We start from the raw sequence: 21,088 nt of genomic DNA, 5'->3' as shown, positions 1-21,088 counted from the left end.
CTTAACCAAATTCTGCAAAGTGATTTTAAATAATTGCTGTAAACCTTATAAGCAAAGAGCATATGAAATAATCATTTAGCAAATCCAGCAGAGTTCATTTTATTTTTTCCCTACATTCAAAATACACTTTAAGTTCCTTGTCACTCCTCCCTATTCACCATATGGGAGGAAATAGCAAGGTGTTCTGTTGTAGAAGGAATGCAAACCTTCCAGGGGGGAAAAAAATTATCTTCCCCAGCAAATGGAAGGAATTTGCTTTTATTGAAGAAACGATTTTAAAAGGTATGCAACCCATCTGACAGATATTCTGCAAGCAAGCTGCATAAGCATCCGAAGTAAATGTTTAAAACCTTGAAACTGACATGATCACTAGCTTTTGAAAATCGAAGCCAATGAATGAAAAGCAGCCAAAATTGAAACTGATGACTTGACTTGATTCTGTCCAACCCAGAGTTGTCTACACAGAATCCTGAACCCATGCAGGGACTTTGAGTTTGCCAGATATCTTGGCCAAGCGACCACTGTAATCAATCTTTAAGGAAAGAAAAGCGTGAATCAGAGACTAGAGGACAAAAAAGAAGAGAAGGAGAGAAGTATGGGGAGCGGGGAGGGGAGAGGAAAGAAGAGAGAATGTTCAGTCATAGGCTGAAAGCCTATTTTCTTGAAAGACAATCCATCACTAAAATTGGCACACTAATAAAAGTAGAAAAACAAACATTTTTTAAATGCTGATTTTTTTAATGGTTATATGATTAATATACTGATTTTATATCTAAAAAGTGTCATTTTGAACATGTTTTAAGTTTATATTCAGGAAAGCGTTTCTAGAATATTAACAGATTGTTGTGAAGAACAAGGAAAAAAAACGTGCAAAAATGAGAGTCCAGGTGTCAGTTTAATTTCATATCGTAGTGATAGTGGAGCTCTCCCTGCTACTACTAATGAAATGGCTTTTTAAAAATATTTTAACTTACATCTATTGACTGATGATCTGTGGACGTCCCCTCGAAACCCATTTCAGTCTTCACGTTTCACTTGTACTTTGAGAAAGAGACCCCAGCTCTGAGCTGAGCCTAGACAATTAGTGACAGGGCTGCGATGCAACTGTGTACAGGCACTGCTGCTTATGGCTTTGATAGGATAGGGAAGCAGCCACTGCCTGAGATGTGAGCCCAGTTCTTGCCAGAAGACTTGCTCTCAGCTCGAACACCAATTGTCAGAGCCAAGCCTATTTTATACACAGTCTTCCATTCTCTAATTGTCCCATCAGGCACCATGAGTATCTATTATCAGATAAAAAAGAAACCAGATTTTTTTAAACAACAAGGTCTTACCTTATAGTCTGGGAACTGTATCCAATCTCAAGGATAAACCACCATGGAAAAGAATATTTTAAAAAAGAATGTATATATGTGTAAACCAAGTCGCTTTTCTGTAGAGCAGAAATTGGCACAGCTATATTTCAGTTTTTAAAAGAAATAAAGAAGAAAAGAAACCAGATTTTTTAGTTCTAACTATCAGTTTAACCAAGTTGGTCATTTGGTTTTGCTTTAAGTTGGCACAGTAAATGGAGTAAGGAAAATATCTTTTTTAAAATGTGGATGCAGCATTCATTGCATTTTCTGAATCCTAAGGAAGAAGTCTTCAACTTTTATTTTGAGATAATTCACTGCTGAGGTAAGTATATGAAACCCATAGGCCTGACTCTGCTCCATCTTAGACATTTTCAATAAGTATTATTTCTCTTTCCTTTCCTGTCTTCTCTTTCTCATTGCAGAAATCTCCTTCCTAACTACCTTCAATAAATGTTTGCAAAAGGCAGAGATTATAACTAAAAATTGTATTTATTCATAAGCTTTCATTTCTGATTTTTTTAAAACACATACTATGTGCTAGGAATAGATTCTAGGGTATAATGGTGAACAAAGTGTATAAGATCCTATTCTTCATAGAGCTTAAATTATGCATGCATCACTCTGCATAGTCCCTAGATTTGATTTGTTACCTGTTATTGTCCTATTAATTATAGATTCCCAGGTGGCTCAGTGGTAAAGAATTTGCCTGCCAAGTAGGAGACATGGGTTCTAAGCCTGGGTCGGAAGATCCCCTGAAAGAAATGGCAACCCACTCCAGTATTCTTACTTGGAGAATTCCATGGACAGAGGAGCCTGGAACACTATAGTCCTTGGGTCCCAAAAGAATAGGACATGAGTGAGCAGCTGAGAGTGTGCACGCATACACACACACACACACACACACACACACACACATTGTTGTATTTAATTACAGAGAACTTCAGTAAAATAATTATACATCTTTTTACATCACTGCTTCAGTATCTTTTCTAAGCATTATATCATTGTATCCTCAGAGCAGCATTCTTCTTCACATCCTGGATCACACAGGTATAAAGCGGAAGACTGAAACCAGGACTCCAAGCTTTTAGACTCTTATTGGTGACCTTCCTCTTCCACTTGTCTCTCAAGAAAATTGTGACCACACTTGCACAAAATATATGTGGAGACCATCAGATATATTAGCTTCTGTTTCCTTGGGAACAAATGGGATAGATTCGAATTCCCCAAGTGGTCATCTAACAAATAGTTCATTCATTAACACTCTAATGTAAATTAGAATCTAATAAGTAAGTAAAGCATCACTTACTCTCAAAACATCAAGTCCAATTAAATCTAGGTAGCATGGACTATCACCTCTACTAATCTACATGATTAGTTATCTATTTGCAAATTTCAAAATGGTTATGGGAATAGCAACATTCTTCCTACCAGAATAAAAACTCCACTGAGTAGAAACTTAGAAGATAAATTTAAAAACAAAAACAAACAAACAAAAAAAACCCAACTCAGGGACTGCAACAGGGCTGGTGTACAGCTGTTGCTTCTCAGATTGCCAGTAATGAGTTTGGTGAATGTGTGACCAACCTGCAGAAGATAAAGGAGACGGAGCAGTGTAAAGCTATGGACACCTCTGAAAAATATACACCATGTTGTTATTTTAAAGAAATATGTTAAGATGCTGCGATATCTTAAAGAAAAAATACTTGTACTTAGAGCCCTAAAACAGCCCTCCAACCTGTTTTCACCATACCCCTCTCTCTTGTTTGCCCAAACAATAAAATGCCTCATCTTTCAGCACTTTCTATCTTTAACGTCAACTTCTCTCATCTCAGAATACCAACATACTTCAGAGATGTTATCTTAGTAATCCTCTTAAGAGAGAGGATTCTCAAGCCAGATATCTTCCTGAAATCCACAGGTTTCATGAGTCTGCCTCATGGGAAGGATAATTCCTTTGTACATCTGTAGCATCTGTCTACACTGGGGCTTCCAAATACTTTTCCGAATGATCTAATTTTCCCTTTCAACATCCCTTGGAGGGAGCTAGGCAGGAGGTAATAATGATTCTATTTCTTTGAGGAGCTAAGCTAATGATTTGTTCCACAATGAGATGGCTTAGCCTGCAGCCATATCCTCTGGAAATTTTTATCGTAAAGAGAAGAACTTTAGTGTCTCAAAACAGTATTTCTTCTCTCAAAGGTAGTGGAGGGGAAAAATGGCTTCACAAAGACCTCTAGTTAAATGCAGTTACATCTGAATCAGTTCTCCTCTTGATTAATCAAAGCAGACTTCCCAGCGTGTCCCGGTGTGTTCCCTGGAACACCTCATGAGGACTTCCTGGAGAACCCTTGGCCAGATAGTTTTGGAAAACACTCATGGGCTTCTCCCTTTGGATGAGTCAGAACACATGTTAGCCTGATGAAGCCCTGCTAAGGTACCTCATTTAACATTGACACATGGAATCCATTGCTTATGTAACAGCTGTTAGCAGCCCAGGAAATAATTTTTTGCAGAAGACACTGAAGAAACATCAGTCCAGACGTTTTTCCCCCTTGAGTCTCCTTATTCAGAAAATGGAACTGGAAAGAACTGATCACAGAATGATAGAATTAGCTAATTATTATTGAGGACTTACTTTTCCAGACATTGGCTTCTGTTTTCCTGCCTTAGGTATTATTGCATTTTATTCTCACAGTCTGTCTGTGTGGTAAATAATATTATTCCCATTTGTCAGAGGAAGAAACTAAGGTTCAGGGAGGTCCTCTGAATGTTGACTTGACCCTGGGCTGTCTTCAGCCCCTCCTGCCACCTGTCTGGATACCTAGCCTTGGTGAGTACAGCCAGCTTCAGGATTTTAAATACCTAAAGATTTTAAATCTTTAGGCCAATAACCCAAATCTGCATCTCTAGTTCTAACCATTACTTGGGGGGAGACTTGATATACGGACTTTTAACTGAAGACCTTTATCCCCACATTATTCCTCATCTGTTTCTACCCTTATTCAAAATACAAAATACTGGGGCACCCAGAGCAAGAAGAATAAGGCTCATTGTTCCTTTGTAGTAATATAGCCCTGAACTTCAGGAGCCATAGAATTGTACCTAGCCTGCTGCTGTAGCAGGCTCAGAAAATTGTCAGAGACAGTCCAAATGTTCTGAATCCCTTTTGTCAACCACCTCATGAAACCCATGTTTTAAAAATATTTGTCTAGCTAACCGATTACATGTAGTAACAACAAAATTATTAATTTTCGTTTTATATGCCATCTAAGTTATTTGATGGATATGTTGTTTAAGGTACATTCTATGCATGAGAATCAAGGTATTTTAAATCATTCTCTAGCAAGGAAAAGGTGAGCTGATGCTCTGATCTCCTTTGTGTGTGTGTGAGTGTGTGTGTTTAGGTTTTATAAATTTCTGAAAATCAGTTCTCCATCCTTAAGCTTGGCACTTCCACACTAAAGAATAGCTCTTAAAACAATTCCCTTATTCTAAGGTCCATCTAGTCAAAGCTGTGGTTTTTCCAGTATGGATGGATGTGAGAGTTGAACTAGAAAGAAAGCTGAGCACCGAAGAATTGATCCTTTGGAACTGTGGTGTTGGAGAAGACTCTTGAAAGTCCCTTGGACTGCAAGGAGATCCAGTCAATCCTAAAGGAAATCCGTCCTGAATATTCATTGGAAGGACTGATGCTGAAGCTGAAACTCCAATACTTTGGCCTTCTGATGCAAAGAACTGACTCCTTGGAAAAGACTCTGATGCTGGGAAAGATTGAAGGCGGGAGAAGGGGATGAGAGAGGACGAGATGGTTGGATGGCATCACCGACTCGATGGACATGAGATTGAGCAAGCTCTGAGAGTTGGTGATGGACAGGGAAGCCTAGCATGCTGCAGTCCATGGGACTGCAAAGAGTCGGACACTACGGAGTGACTGAACTGAACTAGAAGCTGGGTTGAAGGCCCTTCACGATTCATATCTTTACATATTGTGACAGATTTCTGTGTGGGTCTTCGCCTTATTATGGGGTTAGGTGTTGTTTCCATAATGATTAGAAGTCTTTATCTTCTTCAATTTGGATCATAGATCATAGACCCAGCAATTTCTGCACTGAATTCATCTTCAAAATCCAAACCTGATTTATTAACAGAAAGCCACGAGCAGAAAACTATATCGACTTAACCACATTCTATTATCATAATTAGCACTCTCAAAAAAAAAAAATCAAACAAGTGGTAAAGTTTTCTGTTACAATGAAATATCTCCCTTGGGGCACTAATATTCTTCCAGGGCATTTCTTGTTCCTTTGATTTAACTTAAACCAGTGAGCCAGCCTCTTCCCAAGGGCAAATTAAGAAGGTCTGTTAACTCTTTACGTGCAGCAGCTTCAAGAAATCTCAGCAAGGCCATTAATATTGTTTGGCCCTAGGCTTTCTACTTTTTAAAAGTCAGCTGTCATTTTCAAAGCGATCCAGAATAGCACACTCAACTGAAACCTGGAGCTTTGGAAATGTTAATGCCCTCCATCAGCCATGACCTTGCCGCTGGGAAGTGATTTAGCACTAGGGAGAAAGGGGTCCACTATCTTTATCACACCAGTTTACACCATCAGCTTCAGAAACTGTGAGAGAAGAAGAATCAATAGCGTGCTAACACCAGTCTTGAAGAATGCCGAGACAAAGTGCGCCCGCTCTGAAAGTGCTGAGTAGAAGGAGAATTTTTGAATACAACAAAGGAGAAGTCAGCTCTCATGGAACAACTAAATGAATTGTGTCTCAAGTTGGAATTTGTCATTGGGAATGACACCCAGGAGCCCTCTGTGTACTTCAGTGAAATCCCATAAAATGCCTAATGAAAAACGTGTATTTTAGAGTTAAACAACACAGAATCAAATAACAAAACCAGAAGGAATGCATTCTCAACACACCCGTGTGCATTAAGAATCGGATGACATTAATAGTCCCGAAAAGCTTACTAAAGAAAGTGTCCAGGGTAGAACCATCTCCTGTGCAGAAAGAAAGGCAAAGTTAAACTTCATCAAAACTTCCTGGAAATGTGACTAGATTTCCTGTAATCCTGGCAAAGGGATTATCTCTGGATAACCAGCAGAGAGTACAAAGCTTCTAAAACTAGCAAAGGAGGTATTCCCACAGCACCCCAAGTGAAATCACTGTGGAAAAGAACTAGCAGCTCAGTCCCTGAGATCATTACAATAGAATGTTTGATTTCCCATGGCAAGCCTAATTGTGACATGAACAGCTGTCAACAACAAAATTAGAAGGATCTGTCATTCTAGGGAATTTATCCACATTTTCTTGTCCTATTTCTTCACTGTGGCTCAAGAGAGTGTTTTCAAAGAATTCTTCCAGTAAAGGTTTTCATTATTCAAAGGGGAGACACTCAAGTTATTTGGCTTTATATGTTATAAATGAGGGGCTTCCCAGGTGGCTCAATGGTAAAGAATCCGCCTGCCAATTCAGGAGACTCAAGTTCGAGCCCTGGGTCAGGAAGATCCCCTGGAAAAGGAAATGGCAACCCATTCCAGTATTCTTGCCTGGAGAATCCCATGGACAGAGGAACCTGGAAGGCTATAGTCCATGGGGTTGCAAAGAGTCAGTTCATAACTGAGCACACATGCACGCTGTACATGAGGTACATTTGTATCAGTAACAAGAATCCCAAACAAATGTTTCTTGAATGACAAATTCAAGGACATGAAAATATCTGGGACATTTCTTTAATCCAGAAATCATTCCATGTTTAATATAGTCGATTCTCATTGTTTGCATAGTTATGTTCTATAAGTCACCGCAGACCCTGAATTAGCAAATACTGAACCATTGCTCCCATGAGAAATATAGGGTTAAGTTCCTACAAGCCTTTTTTTCTAAAAATTGGAGTATAGTTGCTTTACAGTGCTTTATAGTGTGTTAGTTTCTATTATATGGCAAAGTCAATCAACTATACATACATGTATATCCCCTCTTTTTTGGACTTCCTTCCCATTTAGGTCACACAGAGCACTGAGGGGAGTTCTCTGTTCTATGCAGTAGATTTTCATTAGTTATCTATTTTATACATAGTGGTGTATGTAGGTCAATCCCAGTACACCAATCCATCCCACTCAACCTCTCTTTCAAGCTTTTTGTCACATTTTCACCAGTCAATGCATATAACCTTATTTTATGTGTCTCTCCTGAAAGACACCTTATTTGATACATATTATTGGTTCATTAACATTGAATTCATAGTCAAGTGTACCATAACTCATACTTGAATGAAGTTTATCTAAAACACAGTTTTGTCCATAGGGCATATCATAGCCTTAGGAACTAGACAGAACTTCAATGCTACAGTTGGGAGCTGTTTTAAAAAGGGAAATCACCAAGTATTAGTAAAGCACACACAAAAAATGTGGCTTTAAATATATTACCAACGAGATGATTTAAGAGTTTACATTTACAGTTTAAGAGCTGAATCAAGAAGGCAGAGCTTTGCCTTGTTAGACTGCTTCAGCTGGAAAGATGAACTTGGCCTCTCTGCCGATGTCTGAAGACATTTGAATTTTTGTTCGGGGTGGGGGGTGTTACAAATTAATTTTAATGAGTACAGTCTTCCCTCACTATCTGCAGAAGACTAGTTCCAGGAACCCCTGCAGATCTCAAAATCGAATTCGATCTGAGGTTGGTTGAATTTGCAGATTCGAAACCCGTGGATATGGAGAAGTGAAGTGAAAGTCAAGTGAAAGTCGCTCAGTTGTTTCTGACTCTTTAGTCCATGGAATTCTCCAGGCCAGTAGCTTTTCCCTTCTCCAGGGGATCTTCCCAACCCAGGGGTCAAACCGAGGTCTCCTGCATTGCAGGTGGATTCTTTCCCAACTGAGCCACAGGGAAGCCCATAGATGTGGAGAGGATTAGTTTAAAGTGAAAGTGTAGTCACTCAGTCACATCCAACTGTTTACAACCCCGTGGACTGTAGCCTGCCAGGCTCCTCTGTCCATGGGATTTCCTAGGCAAGAATACTGGAATGGGTTACCATTCCCTTCTTCAAGGGATATTTCCAACCCAGGGATCAAAACCAGGAGAGGGTCAACTGTAGGCAAATTCACAAAAATAGAATCCATAAGTAATGAGGATTGACTGTATATGTTGAAAATGAGAGTCAGGTTATAAGTCAGTCGCTCTGATGGGGTAACTCTGTTTCACTGGTGTTTGTATTTGGGCTTCCGTCTATGGGGTCACACAGAGTCGGACACGACTGAAGTGACTTAGCAGCAGCAGCAGCAGCAGGTTTCAGAGTTAGTGTTTTTGGAGATAAGAGTTCCATACAAAATGTGGAAGCCAGTGCACTGAATGCTCTAAGCAGAAACTCCTTGTGTAACTTCTTAATCTTTCAATGGTTCTTCCAGGTATTTCAGGGATGTGGCCAACCCAAACCTGCTCCAGCTCTCAGATCTGCTCGCTCAGCTCCTGAAAATTTTAATACACGATTCAGGCCTTACAATCCTGAGGAAAGACCAACCACTGCTGCGGGCACAAGCTTGGACCGGCTGGTGAGTCCCCCGGATTGATGGTCATCATGGCCACTTTCTGTTACCAAGGTTATTCTTCAGAAGACATGATGGGATTCTGAAAAAGTTGGTTGTAAAAGTCATCTCAGCCTTATATCTGCTCCTGATCTTAATTAGAATATTGAAAAGTAATGAGATCTTCCTTTTAGGTCAAGAATTAGGTTATTTAAGAAGTCTTATCACTGTTAATCCACTCATCCAATGACCAGATTTTCAACTCCATATTTCTTCTGAAATATTAATGTGAAGGCTACGTTACAATGTCTTCCAGAGATATAATTACAATAGCACATTTCTTATTCATCTACTTTAGTTATTTATTCAATTATGATACAGTGTAATTTTATTATAAATGTTCCTCTTATGTAAAGTTTTCTGTTTGAAAATACCTTGCCAAAAGACTCCAAATCAATATTACTACTATTTTTTTTTATTTTTTGTGTGTCTTTTAAAAGTTGAAATCCTTAGAAATAGTCACTCTTTGATCCATTTAAATGTGTGTCAGGGGACCAAACATCTATCATTGAAGCCATTTACTTGGAGATTAAAACCGTAAATAGAGTAAACATGATTTTTAATGTGTTTCAGATATCAAATTTTGCTATAAAAATGAAAAGCTCATAATTTCCAAGAAATACTGCCTGACTGTTTTCAATACAATTTATAGCAGTATAAACAATTTATATACCTGTAATTGTTAGCGCTGTTAATGTTGCTTTGCCAATTATCTTGATGTAAAATTAACAGATAAAAGCCTTAAGGTCATAAACACTTGAACCACATCTGATTATGTCATATAAACTCAGATCTCAAGGGTTTCTGGTTATGAAAATACTTTTATTAGTCACTGTTATAAATTATCATTTTAGTTAATATCCGTCTACAGTGTAGAACTTGTAAGATTAAATTGGTAGCATTTGACCTCATAATAAGTAATTTCAGCATTTCTCTCTATAAAAATCAAATGTACTTACAACACAAAGACCTATCCAGGAAGCACCAATGTGAAGGGGTAAGTGGAGTCATTAACCACTAAATTATGTTATAAATTTATTACTATTTATTAGCAAGTAAAACTCCCTCTTCAGTGTAGGTTTTGCCAAAGGGATAATCTGGGTAATTGCTTCACCTTTGTACTTTACCTTAGTTATATCTATGGTCCATCCACAATTTCAGGAAAAGTTAGTCACCTTTTTTTCTTTTCAACAAAACAATGGTTTCATTAGATTCCATTGTTTGCATTTTCATTTTATAAATTCCTTTATGTGCCAAGATCCTTTTAACCAAAGCAGTTTATGAGTATGGGCTTGACCTCCCCGTGTCTCTCTTTCCTTCTTTTTTTCCTTTCCTATTTCAGTTGGCTCTGCATAATTATTGAACCAATTCAGGCTTTTCAGAATTTTTATAAACTCTACTTTCAGAACTAGGCACAATGCAAGATTAGTAAGGTTTCTCCAAAGCTGTATCTGCGGTACAGTCATTGTACTGTAGATAACAGTACTGTATTGGTTAAGAGGCTAGATCTCAGGTTAAATGTTCTTACCACAGGAAAATAAAATTGGAAAACAAATGAAGTACATTATCCACTTAGTTAAAACTGCATTGATTTTGAACAATATAATGACATCTATGACTACTAATTAATTTTTTTGCCTTTGAAACAGAAGCACAGTCTTCTCTCCTCCCAGGAAAGATACACACACACACACACACACACACATTCAAACAGAGTAAGTAGAGCGAGAAAAATACTCTTCCCAAGGCAACAGTATTTATACAATTCTGTACAGCTTGAATAAAACAGCAATATTTTGAGAATTTCATACGATGTCTAAAATCTAGTAGATATGAAAATTGGAATTTGAACCTTTTCTTTTAAAAAGGAACTTCACTGGTCATCCTCAAAATGCCCCAAATATAAGAGTCTTGAGAAGTCCTAGAAAATAGCAAATTAATTTAGGACCTTCTATTTTATGCACCCCTAGAGTATATTTAATCATTTTTTAAAAGAATTAGCAATGGTTAATCATATCATGAGGAAAAAACAAAGACTAAACTCAAGAGATACTCCCGTGGAGAAGGGAACGGCTACCCACTCCAGTATTCTGGCCTGAAGAATTCCATGGACGGAGCAGTTCATGGAGTCGCAAAGAGTCGGACATGACTGAGCGACTGACACTTTCACTTTCAAACTCAAAGTCCATAAGGACCAGAGTCAGTGTATACGAATTCAAATCAATAAGCCAATTTTATTCTAAAATATTCTCCAGCGGCACGGAGTACTTACTTCGTCATAGGTATAGCTCCAGGCTCTATAAGGGAGAATGACAGTTTTATTAATCTCTTATTCAATTAAATTCTAATTCCTTCCCAGATTGTAAGAATCAGCAATTTGTAATTCACAGCCAGTCATAAACCAACCTGGAGCTACTTTTCCACCCTTAAGGCCAAGGGACTGCTCCCATGTCAACAGGAGCTATACAAGGTTATTCTTGAGAAACACAAGCTAGCTCCAAAGCTAACAGCAGAATCTCCATTTGCAGCCACTGTTTCCTCCAAAGTTTTCTTTCCTTTGTGGGTTCAACAAAGCTCTGAATAGCGGAAAGGTTGGAGCAGTTCCCTTGGCCAGACAGTGCTGGGCATCAGTCAGATAAAATCATCTTCAAGATGCATGTTTAGGTGAAGGGTCCTGCTCGGTCTGACAGATATTACTGCCTATTTGGAATGTTTATGAACAAATCTCATGTTCCCTAACTCCTGTTTTAATTTTCTCCTGCAACGATGTTTCCTGAATATTTATAAGAAGCATGTGTCCCCAAAAGAAGGGTAATTGGAAAAGACTTCCTTTAATTTCTTTCAGTGTTTCAGCAGAACACATGCTTCAAAAGGACAGCATCTCAAAGACCATCCCAATCACCCCGCCCCTTTTGCCAAAGTGAAGATGACTTAACTGTAAAACTGTTGGAGAATCGAATACTACTACGATTTAAAATTAGTACCTGTGGCATTAACTTTGGGTTCCATTGGTAAATGTTCTTATACCAGCTATTATAAAGCTATTTTTTATATGAAGGGGTAGTTATGGGGATTGTTTTTAGAAATAAATCTCCTAATCCCCAACTGGGTAAACTGCTGCTAAACCTTATATAAAATAATTGAAAACAAAACTCTCTCTTTAAAATATATCAATAGCATCATTTAGTCTCTTCTTACCTTTATAAGGCAGTCAATTGTTTTATATCATTAGGAAACACTCTATATGTTCCTCCAAATTTATACTGGCAAAAAAAATTGTTTAGGTATAGCTTTCAGACATGCTATTGTAAAGTAATTTTTATCATCCCATAATGAATGAATATCCTGATATAAATTCCACTGCTGATGGAAAGCTGACTCATCAGAAAATGCTCCAGTCCTTCCTGCTATGGTTTGTTCAAGATAAAAATGCCATCAACTAATCTGATTAACAAACTGGTCCCATTATCACGTGTCTCTTTCCTATCACCCCCACTTACTCTAGTAGTCCTTCTGTCCCAGCCCACTGTTATGGATTTCCAATTAAATAGACCAGGGGTGTTTATTTGAAATCAGGAAGAGATTGATTCTCTTTCTTTTTTTCTTAAATTTACATCCTGTGAATTCCGTTAATAATTCAACGTAAAATAATTATTTCTTTAAAGAAAATTTCACTCAACCGTCACTGAAAGTATAGAGTGTAAAAATGAATCAGCATAAAAATAGCTTGATTTTTAAGATCTGCCCATAGTGCGGTGTTTCAGGTCATCCTCTGTTAAGGATGGTGAGTTGTACAGCTCAGAATATTACCGCACAACATGCTATACAACCCCTGGGCACGCTTGGGCAGAAAATGTCAGTTATTTTACTCCAGCTGATTTGTTAGAGCAATAGTAACAATACAGTAAATTGTGTGTCTTAGAGGTATACTTTTTATTTAAGTAGATTAAAAAAAAAAAAAACCTAGACTTGGAAGTTAATTCAATCAAGTTGGCAATGAGTTAGACCAATGGGTCTCCAGTAAGTATTCAACAATCATACCATGTGTGCAGGTTCCTGAATATTCTACTTGTCATTCTGAGGGAATTGGGAGCGGTGGTGGGTGGAAAGCCAGTCTGCAAAGCTAAACGTTATACCTGTGCTGTACTATTATGTATAGAATAATCTCTCTTTCTTTTTCCTTTGAATTTGTTTTCCTCTTGCTTCCCAGAGGATTGTGTGGAGGACAATGCAACATAGTGTAAGCTTTGGTCTTATTCTTGTTCTCATCCCCATTTGTCTTTGTACGGTCATTCCAGAGAGCTTCTGAGAAATCCCACCTCCACTTCCTCTTTCCAGATTGTTCAGAGAGCAAACATTGAACACTGTATGTGACCAGTGGGTTTAGGGATGTCCTCTCGGCTTGGTATTTATGGTTAACAACTTTTTTGGTATTCTTTCTCAATGGCAAGGTTTTCAGTCTCAGCTTTGTGGAAGACTACTAGCTCATTTGGTGGCTAATTTAAATTCTGTCCCTACGTTCAGAGTATGTGTAGCTTGCCTGAAAAACTCTCTCTTCCCTGATACAATATATTGGCTTTTTTCTTCTTGTGCTGAGCAAATAATTACCTCCCTAATAATAACAACAAACCAACATCAACTCTCATGCCTAAGGAGCTAATTTTTCCATTAGCTGGGAACATAGAGAATTTAGGGGGGTAAGGAATATTGGTGATACAGCTTGTTTATTTTTTTCTCCTACTCAAATTTACTGATGTGTTTTAGTCCTTTTAGGGAGAGACCATTGGGTATTTATCGTGACAGAGCAATTTGTATTGGAGATGAGGACAGGCACGCCCAGGTTATACTACCTGACTTTCCATATTAATCATAATAATCAAATAGTTATGGGACGCAATGGTTTTCATAATACCACTCCATGCTGGTCCTACCACTTCAGAAAGACCTGAGCCCTCCTTAGCATCATGGACCTGTACGAGAAGATGCCTCTCACCTGATGAACTCATTTATTCATGCATTTATTAATTTATTCATACACCTATGTCATGATGCCATACGCCTGCCTGACCCTCAATGCAGGCAGTGGCAACACTATGTCTAAATTTCTTCTTCTCAGATTCATGTGTTTAAAAGCAAATGTCCTCTGTAGTATCCCTATTCATCATTCCAGGTCTCGGAGTCCAGGGCAGTTTGGATAAGGGAAGAAAGGTTAGAGGTAAATCTGAAAGTTTAAAGGTAAATCTGAAGGAAGGTACTCCTTCCAGGAGTACTCTGGAAGGGAAGATCTTGAGGAAGGAACAGGAAAGACAGATAGCTTAAGGTCTCCTGGTGCTAAATGGAAAGTGGGGAAAGCATCAGTAGTGGGACAAGTCAGGGTTCTATTACTCTGGTTCAATTGATAAAACTCAACTGGCTCCAGTTGACAGAGTGTGCCAACCAACCCTCAGCAGCATTCTCTTGGTATCTCCAGATTGTCTGGCAGTTGACCTAGTCCAACCTCCTTATCTGATGGTTATCATGACCCTCATGGTTTCCCCCAAGAAGAATAATGTCCTTAAACATATTGGAAAGAATGTAGATCATAACATCATCTCCACCCACTCCCCAACTGTGCTGGACTTCTCTGCTTGTCTCCTATAATCCTCTTTAGCTAGGCTCCCCAATATCTATTACTGGATATGTTTCTTCCAAAAACACAATGCAGTTCCTGAAATGTGTGAGCCTGCCACGGGTGTTAATATTAATAACTATAAATTTAAGTACTTAGCAAATATCACCAAGTCCTGGGAACCCGAACACTTTTCTTATGGTTTGGAAGCAAAATGGACAAAGCAATTCACTTTCTGGCTGCCGTTTCCTGCCTGATGGTTAATCCCAGTCTTGGAATAAAATGCTGGTCATAAAAATGTTCTTCCATGCCTCTTTGGGACCATTTTGGTGTGATTTAGGAAGTCTTGGTTGTAAGGATGAGGGAAACTGTCTGTTGTTCATTTTAAATTGCCATGGCATTTCATTGTCACCTCAAAGGATTCTGCATCCGGCTAATCCACTCTTTTGCATTTCAAAAGGATGTCAGGCTGTGTTTAAGAAACTGCTTTATTATCTAGAGCCTCAGTCGCTGTCTTTAGGTGAAAATGATATTTTCCATCTTCCACCTCGGCAACGAGACACAGACACATGCGGAGACATACACACACACCCTCAGTCTTTGCTTGGCCCAAACAGGAGAAGCTAAAACCTCAGTAACAACAGTAAACCAGATTCTGTGCTTTAATTAGTTTTCTAAAGATAAATGGGTCAAGGCCAGATTGGCTTTCAGTCTCTGCTGCAGCTGAATAAATTATGCCCCATTCACCCCAGCAAACAAACAGCTACTGCTCAACTCCGTTCAGACTGCGAACTGCTCAGTCCTGCCCGAACTTGCTGTATCTGTTGGCTGCAAACCCCCCACTGAGACACCCTAGTTTCCTTTTCAATGAACCCTTGGCAATCATAGCAGCAAAATACAGCGAGCTTTCAAAGCAGGGAGAAAATACAAAACATTAAAGCCAAGCCACCCAACTTATTCAGTCTCCATTTCTGCCCTTCTCTGGGCAACACCAGCAGCATGCCGTGGCCGGGGAGGCCTCCCAATACAGTCTTTGTTCCATTTAGAGGCTTGTGGTTGATGAAGCCCAAGTGGGGAATGTCATCAGATGCACATGTAAAATGATGGCTTATCTCTGGGATAGTCAGCATCTTCCATGGGCTTGGAGGAAGCACACATCTAATTCAATGATATGCAGTGTTGGAAACCTGGATGGAATGCCTGCCCCTTCTGTGGAATTTTCAGCTCACACCCAATGTACAGGGGACTGTTTTATATCCTTGGGAATCTCTTCTTTCAGGAATGTGGAAGAACAGTGAAAACAGGAGAAACAGAGACCTTTCTTTCAGCTCAGGCAAGGCTGTGTTTAATTGCATCAGGCTGTATGACATGGGGAGAAACGTCCACTCCGCTGGCTACGTTGGTCCCTGAGAGATGCCGAAGCCCATTCCGCTCCACTGCTTCAAGACACATACAGAGGCTCATGTGGATTCCAGCAAGGAAGTCAGGCCACACGTTTTAAAGGGGGAAAAATTTTGCACAGCTTGCTTTAGGTACAAATGGTCTGAAATCATTTGGGGGGTAATGTTACCAACAAAACCACTTTCAACTCTGTTTTTAAACTCTCCTTTGTCCTCAGAAACATTTAAGCAAGAGCTTTGCTGACCCCTATGTCATAAAAATGAAATGTTACACATTCAGGCCCCAAATATGGCTATACAGATTTTATGTCTATTTTATGGTATGTTGATATGCTTATTTTTCCCTTCAGACATGAAGTTTTCTTTCAGAATGCCTGACTTCAGCTAAACCCAAAATGATGCATTCTATGGGTATCAATCAATCAATCTTGTATTTACTGAGTTCTCCTCTGTGGGGTAGCACTTAGTAAAACTAACTAGCATATACAGTCTCCATCACATGTTGTTGGTCCCTAATACTAGGGACTTAACACATGTTGTTAGTGCTAGCATCATCAAAAAGGCAGGAGTGACTGTTTACAAAATAGCATTGTTTATCAAACCAGTTAGACACACCAGGTTTCCTCCAGGGAAGTGTATCTAATACAGAGCGTCATAAAACGTTAGCCTAGAGGAAGTAGGAATTTGATTTTGTAATCTGAGATAGACTACACCAATAAAGAATATGTGGAAGTCATGTTAACAAATGGGGCTTCCCAGATGGCTCAGTGGTAAAGAATCCAGCTGCCAAGGAGGAGACGTGGGTTTGATCCCTGGGTCAGGAAGATCCCATGGAGAAGGAAATGGCAACCCAGCCCAGCATTCTTGTATGGAAAACCCCATAGACAGAGGAACCTGGCAGGCTATAGTCCATGGGGTTGCAAAGAGTTGGACACGACTTGATAACTAAACAACAAGGGTGTGAACAGATGAATCATCATTTGCCACATATGCACATTGAAAATATTAAACAAATGTAACATATTTGATCTAGGCCATATCTGATAGCTTGTCTTCCTTTCTGAAGCCAGACGTCTTTGCCCCGTATTTTAAACAAATTAAACAAAAAAATGTTGTCAGTTTTGAACTGATGCGATGAAAAAGTTCATATCTGCACACTCCTTTCCATCACTTGTGCTTTATTCATTTGTGTAATAGGAGAAGGCAATGGCACCCGACTCCAGTACTCTTGCCTGGAAAATCCCATGGATGAAGGACCATGATAGGCTACAGTCCATGGGGTCGCTAAAAGTCAGACAAGACTGAGCGACTTCACTTTCACTTTTCACTTTCACACATTGGAGAAGGAAATGGCAACCCACTCCAGTGTTCTTGCCTGGAGGATCCCAGGGACAGGGGAGCTAGTGGGCTGCCGTCTATGGGGTCGCACAGAGTCGGACACGACTGAAGCGACTTAGCAGCTGCAGCAGCATCTATGTAATAGGTGTTTTCAGTGACTTGATGATGAAAACCTGAACAGACAAGTCATACTAAACTGCCCAAACCATATCATGTAAAATATATGTTCATGAGCAGGATCAGTGGACGTAGCTCTTTCATTAAATTATTGAGCAGCTTATGGAAAGGCTGCAGTCATTTTTCTCATAGCTGTCTGAGATATTTGCACCATGACTCCCAGATGTGATGTTCAGGCTTATGAGAGATAGAGCTGAAGAAATGGGATTTTTTCATAAATACCAGTTTTGATGTGTTTGCTGTATAATCAATCAGCTTTTAACTGACTCTGGGGCCTATGGAATACATTTTAAAGCACTGGGAATTTGGCTATTCCCATAACATACTTGGACACTCTTTACTGCCAGCAGTAAACCTCAGGCATAAACATTGTAGAGAAAACCAGATGAAAAGAAACCTGTTTGAGTGAAAATTGACTTCTCTTCATAAATGCTAAAGGTAGAAACATATCTGCAATACACAACAATTTTATTACTTAAGTTCATTCATGGTCGTTACCGTCAAAGGCTCTGACTTCATGGGTATTTTCTTGCATCTAAAAGACTGACCAAGCTATTAGAAAAAAAGACATGCTGACAGTAAAGGAATGAAGCCACAGCTGTAGCAGCCCCACTTATATTGCTGGCTAGCAAATAATTTTTTGAAAGTTGGGTTTGTGTAATATCTTTAGAAGCTTTTCCAATACTGTATTGATCTGGATGGGCCAAACCAGGTCCTGAAGCAGCGACAAACAACCCCCAGAATGACTCACAAAAACACAAGTTTATTTCTTGTTGGTACCAAGTGCCCACCGTTGACTTGACTGAGGGTCAGTCACACATGGTCGGTACTCTCGCTCTAGGACGCAACGCAGGGTGACAGAGCAGCCATTATCTGGAGCTTCGCCTGTTACCCTCCTGGAGTAAGAAATGGCAGCCTACTTCAGTATCCTTGCCTGGAAAATCCCACGGACAGAGGAACCTGGCAGGCTACAATTCGTGGGGTCGCAGAGTTGGACATGACTGAGCGACTGAGCACATCGCCTGTTGCAGCCCCCAAGCAGGGGAAAGAGAAAACATGGCAAGGAGGCTGTCAAGTCTCCACCCGGAAGGGCCACAACACAGTGTTTCCATCTGGTCACGGGACCAAAGCAGGTCACATGACCAAGCTTGCTGTCCAGAAAGCGGGAACATTTGTCCCTTTGTGTCACACACAGACTGAAAATGGACACATTTGTAAACAGAAACATTGTCAACCTCCAACACAGATGACCAAGACAAGATTTTTTTAAATGAAGTTTTTGTTTTGAATTTGAACTAGAGCTAAAATGGCCCAGTTGACCACTCTTTTCAACACCTTCCAGCCTTTCCAGGTCTCCTTGAGGCAGCTGCGCAGAACCCAGGTTCTCCAAGGATCATGATTTAAAACTGCTAGAGGATCTAGTATCTCTTCTGCTTCTATCATTTTTTTTATTTTATTTTTTTGGCCACACCACAAGGTATATGGGATCTTAGTTCTACAACCAGGGATCAAACCTACACCCCCTGCATTGAGAGCATGGAGTCTTAACCACTGGACCTCCAGGGAAAAAACAAGGCAAGATTTTTAAGTTGATAAGAATCGATTCATTACTCTTTCCAACTCTGAGACAAATCTTATATGAAAAAAAAAGAAAACTTCATCACTCATTCAACAACTGTTTATTGTCCTATAATACGAGCCAAGTATAAGTGACTAGAACTTAATCAAAGAGCTCACAACACTGGGGGATGGCAGACAAACTTAGCTTTAGCCTAAATCAGACTATGTGGGCTTCCCTGGTGGCTCAGAGGTTAAAGTGTCTGCCTCCAATGCGGGAGACCCGGGTTCGTTCCCTGGGTCGGGAAGATCCCCTGGAGAAGGAAACAGTAACCCACTCCAGTATTCTTGCCTGGAGAATCCCATGGACGGAGAAGCCTGGTAGGCTACAGTCCACGGGGTCGCAAAGAGTCGGACACGACTGAGCGACGGAACGGAACGGAAATCAGACTATGTACTGGTCAGGACTGCATTTTAAAGTTTTAGAAATGGAGGAGAATTCTAAGTCCTTGTTACAAAGGGACTGTCTACCTTGCCCTGGAAAGCTAGCTTCCCTTTCTAAGTCTGGTTGATTTTCAGCATTGGATGGCTGTTTCTCCTACCTGAACTTCAAATTCAACCATCATTCAACCAGACTGAGTTGAATGGGAGTCCCACCCCAGTATCCAACCAAGTCAGTGTCTCAAAGGAGAATGAAAAAGCTGTTGCCAATGAGTAGAGGTAAAGGAGCAATGGAAAACAGAATGAGCAAAGACTTTTTTATTGCCGGCATTTAAATGTCTTTCAGATCCAGACTGTATATTTTTTAAATGAACCTTGGATACTGGATACTGTGAGTGCTGTGCTTGTCTGACTTGATGTCATGTTTGCTTAGGCGAAGCAATTTTTCTGCTCTTCTCCTTTCTGGGTCAACCTAGTTGGAGCAAATCAAATTGTTCTCCCTTTTTCTCCCTTTCATACATCATCATTTAAGATCACCAAGAATTCGAGTTCCAGAACCTGCCCTTGTCTCCTTTTACAATAGCTGTTTATTTCTGAACAGCATTCATGAAGGAGAACACTTTTCGCAGGTTAATCAGGCAAATTGCACAGGCTGACAGCAATGGTAAACTTGAAATGAAAATCTCAGGAATGTGTGTGTCATTAGCTTCTGGGTGGAATTATTTGCAAAATCGTAGAGCTCTGATTTAGCTGGAAGAAAAATTACAATATAAATTCATAAATTATTTATGGGCAACGAAGCAGGGAAACAATGACTCTGTAAGTTTTATTCTAAGGGATTTGAACCCAAGATAACTCCCCAAAGCAGGCTGAATTCATTTCAGTGAAGAACACTCATCTGGACACTTGAAAAAGCTGAGCTTTTCTTGTGCTTGCTCTTTGCACCTCCTTGAGTGCTAGAGAAAAGTAAATAAATACAAAGCAGCTAGACCAGCTCTGGGAAGAAAACAGAAAGGTAGTGAGCTGCCTTAATTGATCTCCTCACATAAAATCCAAAAACCCAGGGGCTATCTTTTGTGTGAGACATGTCCTCGTGAAAATGTTTCCAGTTACTCAGAAAAATCAAATCTTCTTTATACAGCAGTCTTCAAGGAACAAGAAATATTTCATTAGGATTTTAATAGTGAGGGCTCAAGTGAAAGAAACTCCATCTTGTCTTGTCAACCTTTATCCTCTCTTGAAAAATAAAGTACGATATCTTTACAGTAGTTTCATTTGAAGAATTCTTTCTCTATGACTTTGGAGAGTTAGAAATTAAATGAGTCCTTAGGAAGATTTTTTTATGTAATTTTTTTTTGGAATATAGTTTATTTAGAATGTTGTGTTAGTTTCTACTGTACAGCAAAGTGAATCAGTTATACATACACATATATAACTACTCTTTTATTTTCCCATGTAGGTCACTACAGAGTATTGAGACTAGTTCCCTGTACTACAGAGTAGTTCCTTATTAGTTATCTATTTTATATATTGTAATGTATATTCCCAGGTGGCTCAGGGGTGAAGAATCCACCTGCAAATGCAGGAGATGTGGGTTCGACCCCTGATCCAGGAAGATCCTCTGGA

General features: G+C 39.5%; 1 protein-coding gene across 1 annotated transcript in view; it reads left to right on the top strand.

The window, feature by feature from the left end:
- GPC6 (glypican 6) overlaps positions 1-21,088 on the top strand; it is a 1,277,347-nt gene that overhangs the window by 1,165,352 nt on the left and 90,907 nt on the right. Inside the window, exon 6 of the mRNA XM_055426553.2 lies at positions 8,765-8,908. Within this exon, the coding sequence (XP_055282528.1) occupies positions 8,765-8,908 (144 nt within the window). The remainder of the gene's footprint in view (positions 1-8,764; positions 8,909-21,088) is intronic.

Source organism: Moschus berezovskii, chromosome 13 (assembly GCF_049115385.1).
Source record: "Moschus berezovskii isolate FMDL1 chromosome 13, NW_MosBer_1.0, whole genome shotgun sequence".
Taxonomy (NCBI): Eukaryota; Metazoa; Chordata; class Mammalia; order Artiodactyla; family Moschidae; genus Moschus; species Moschus berezovskii.
This window is presented reverse-complemented; position numbering and strand designations above follow the sequence as displayed.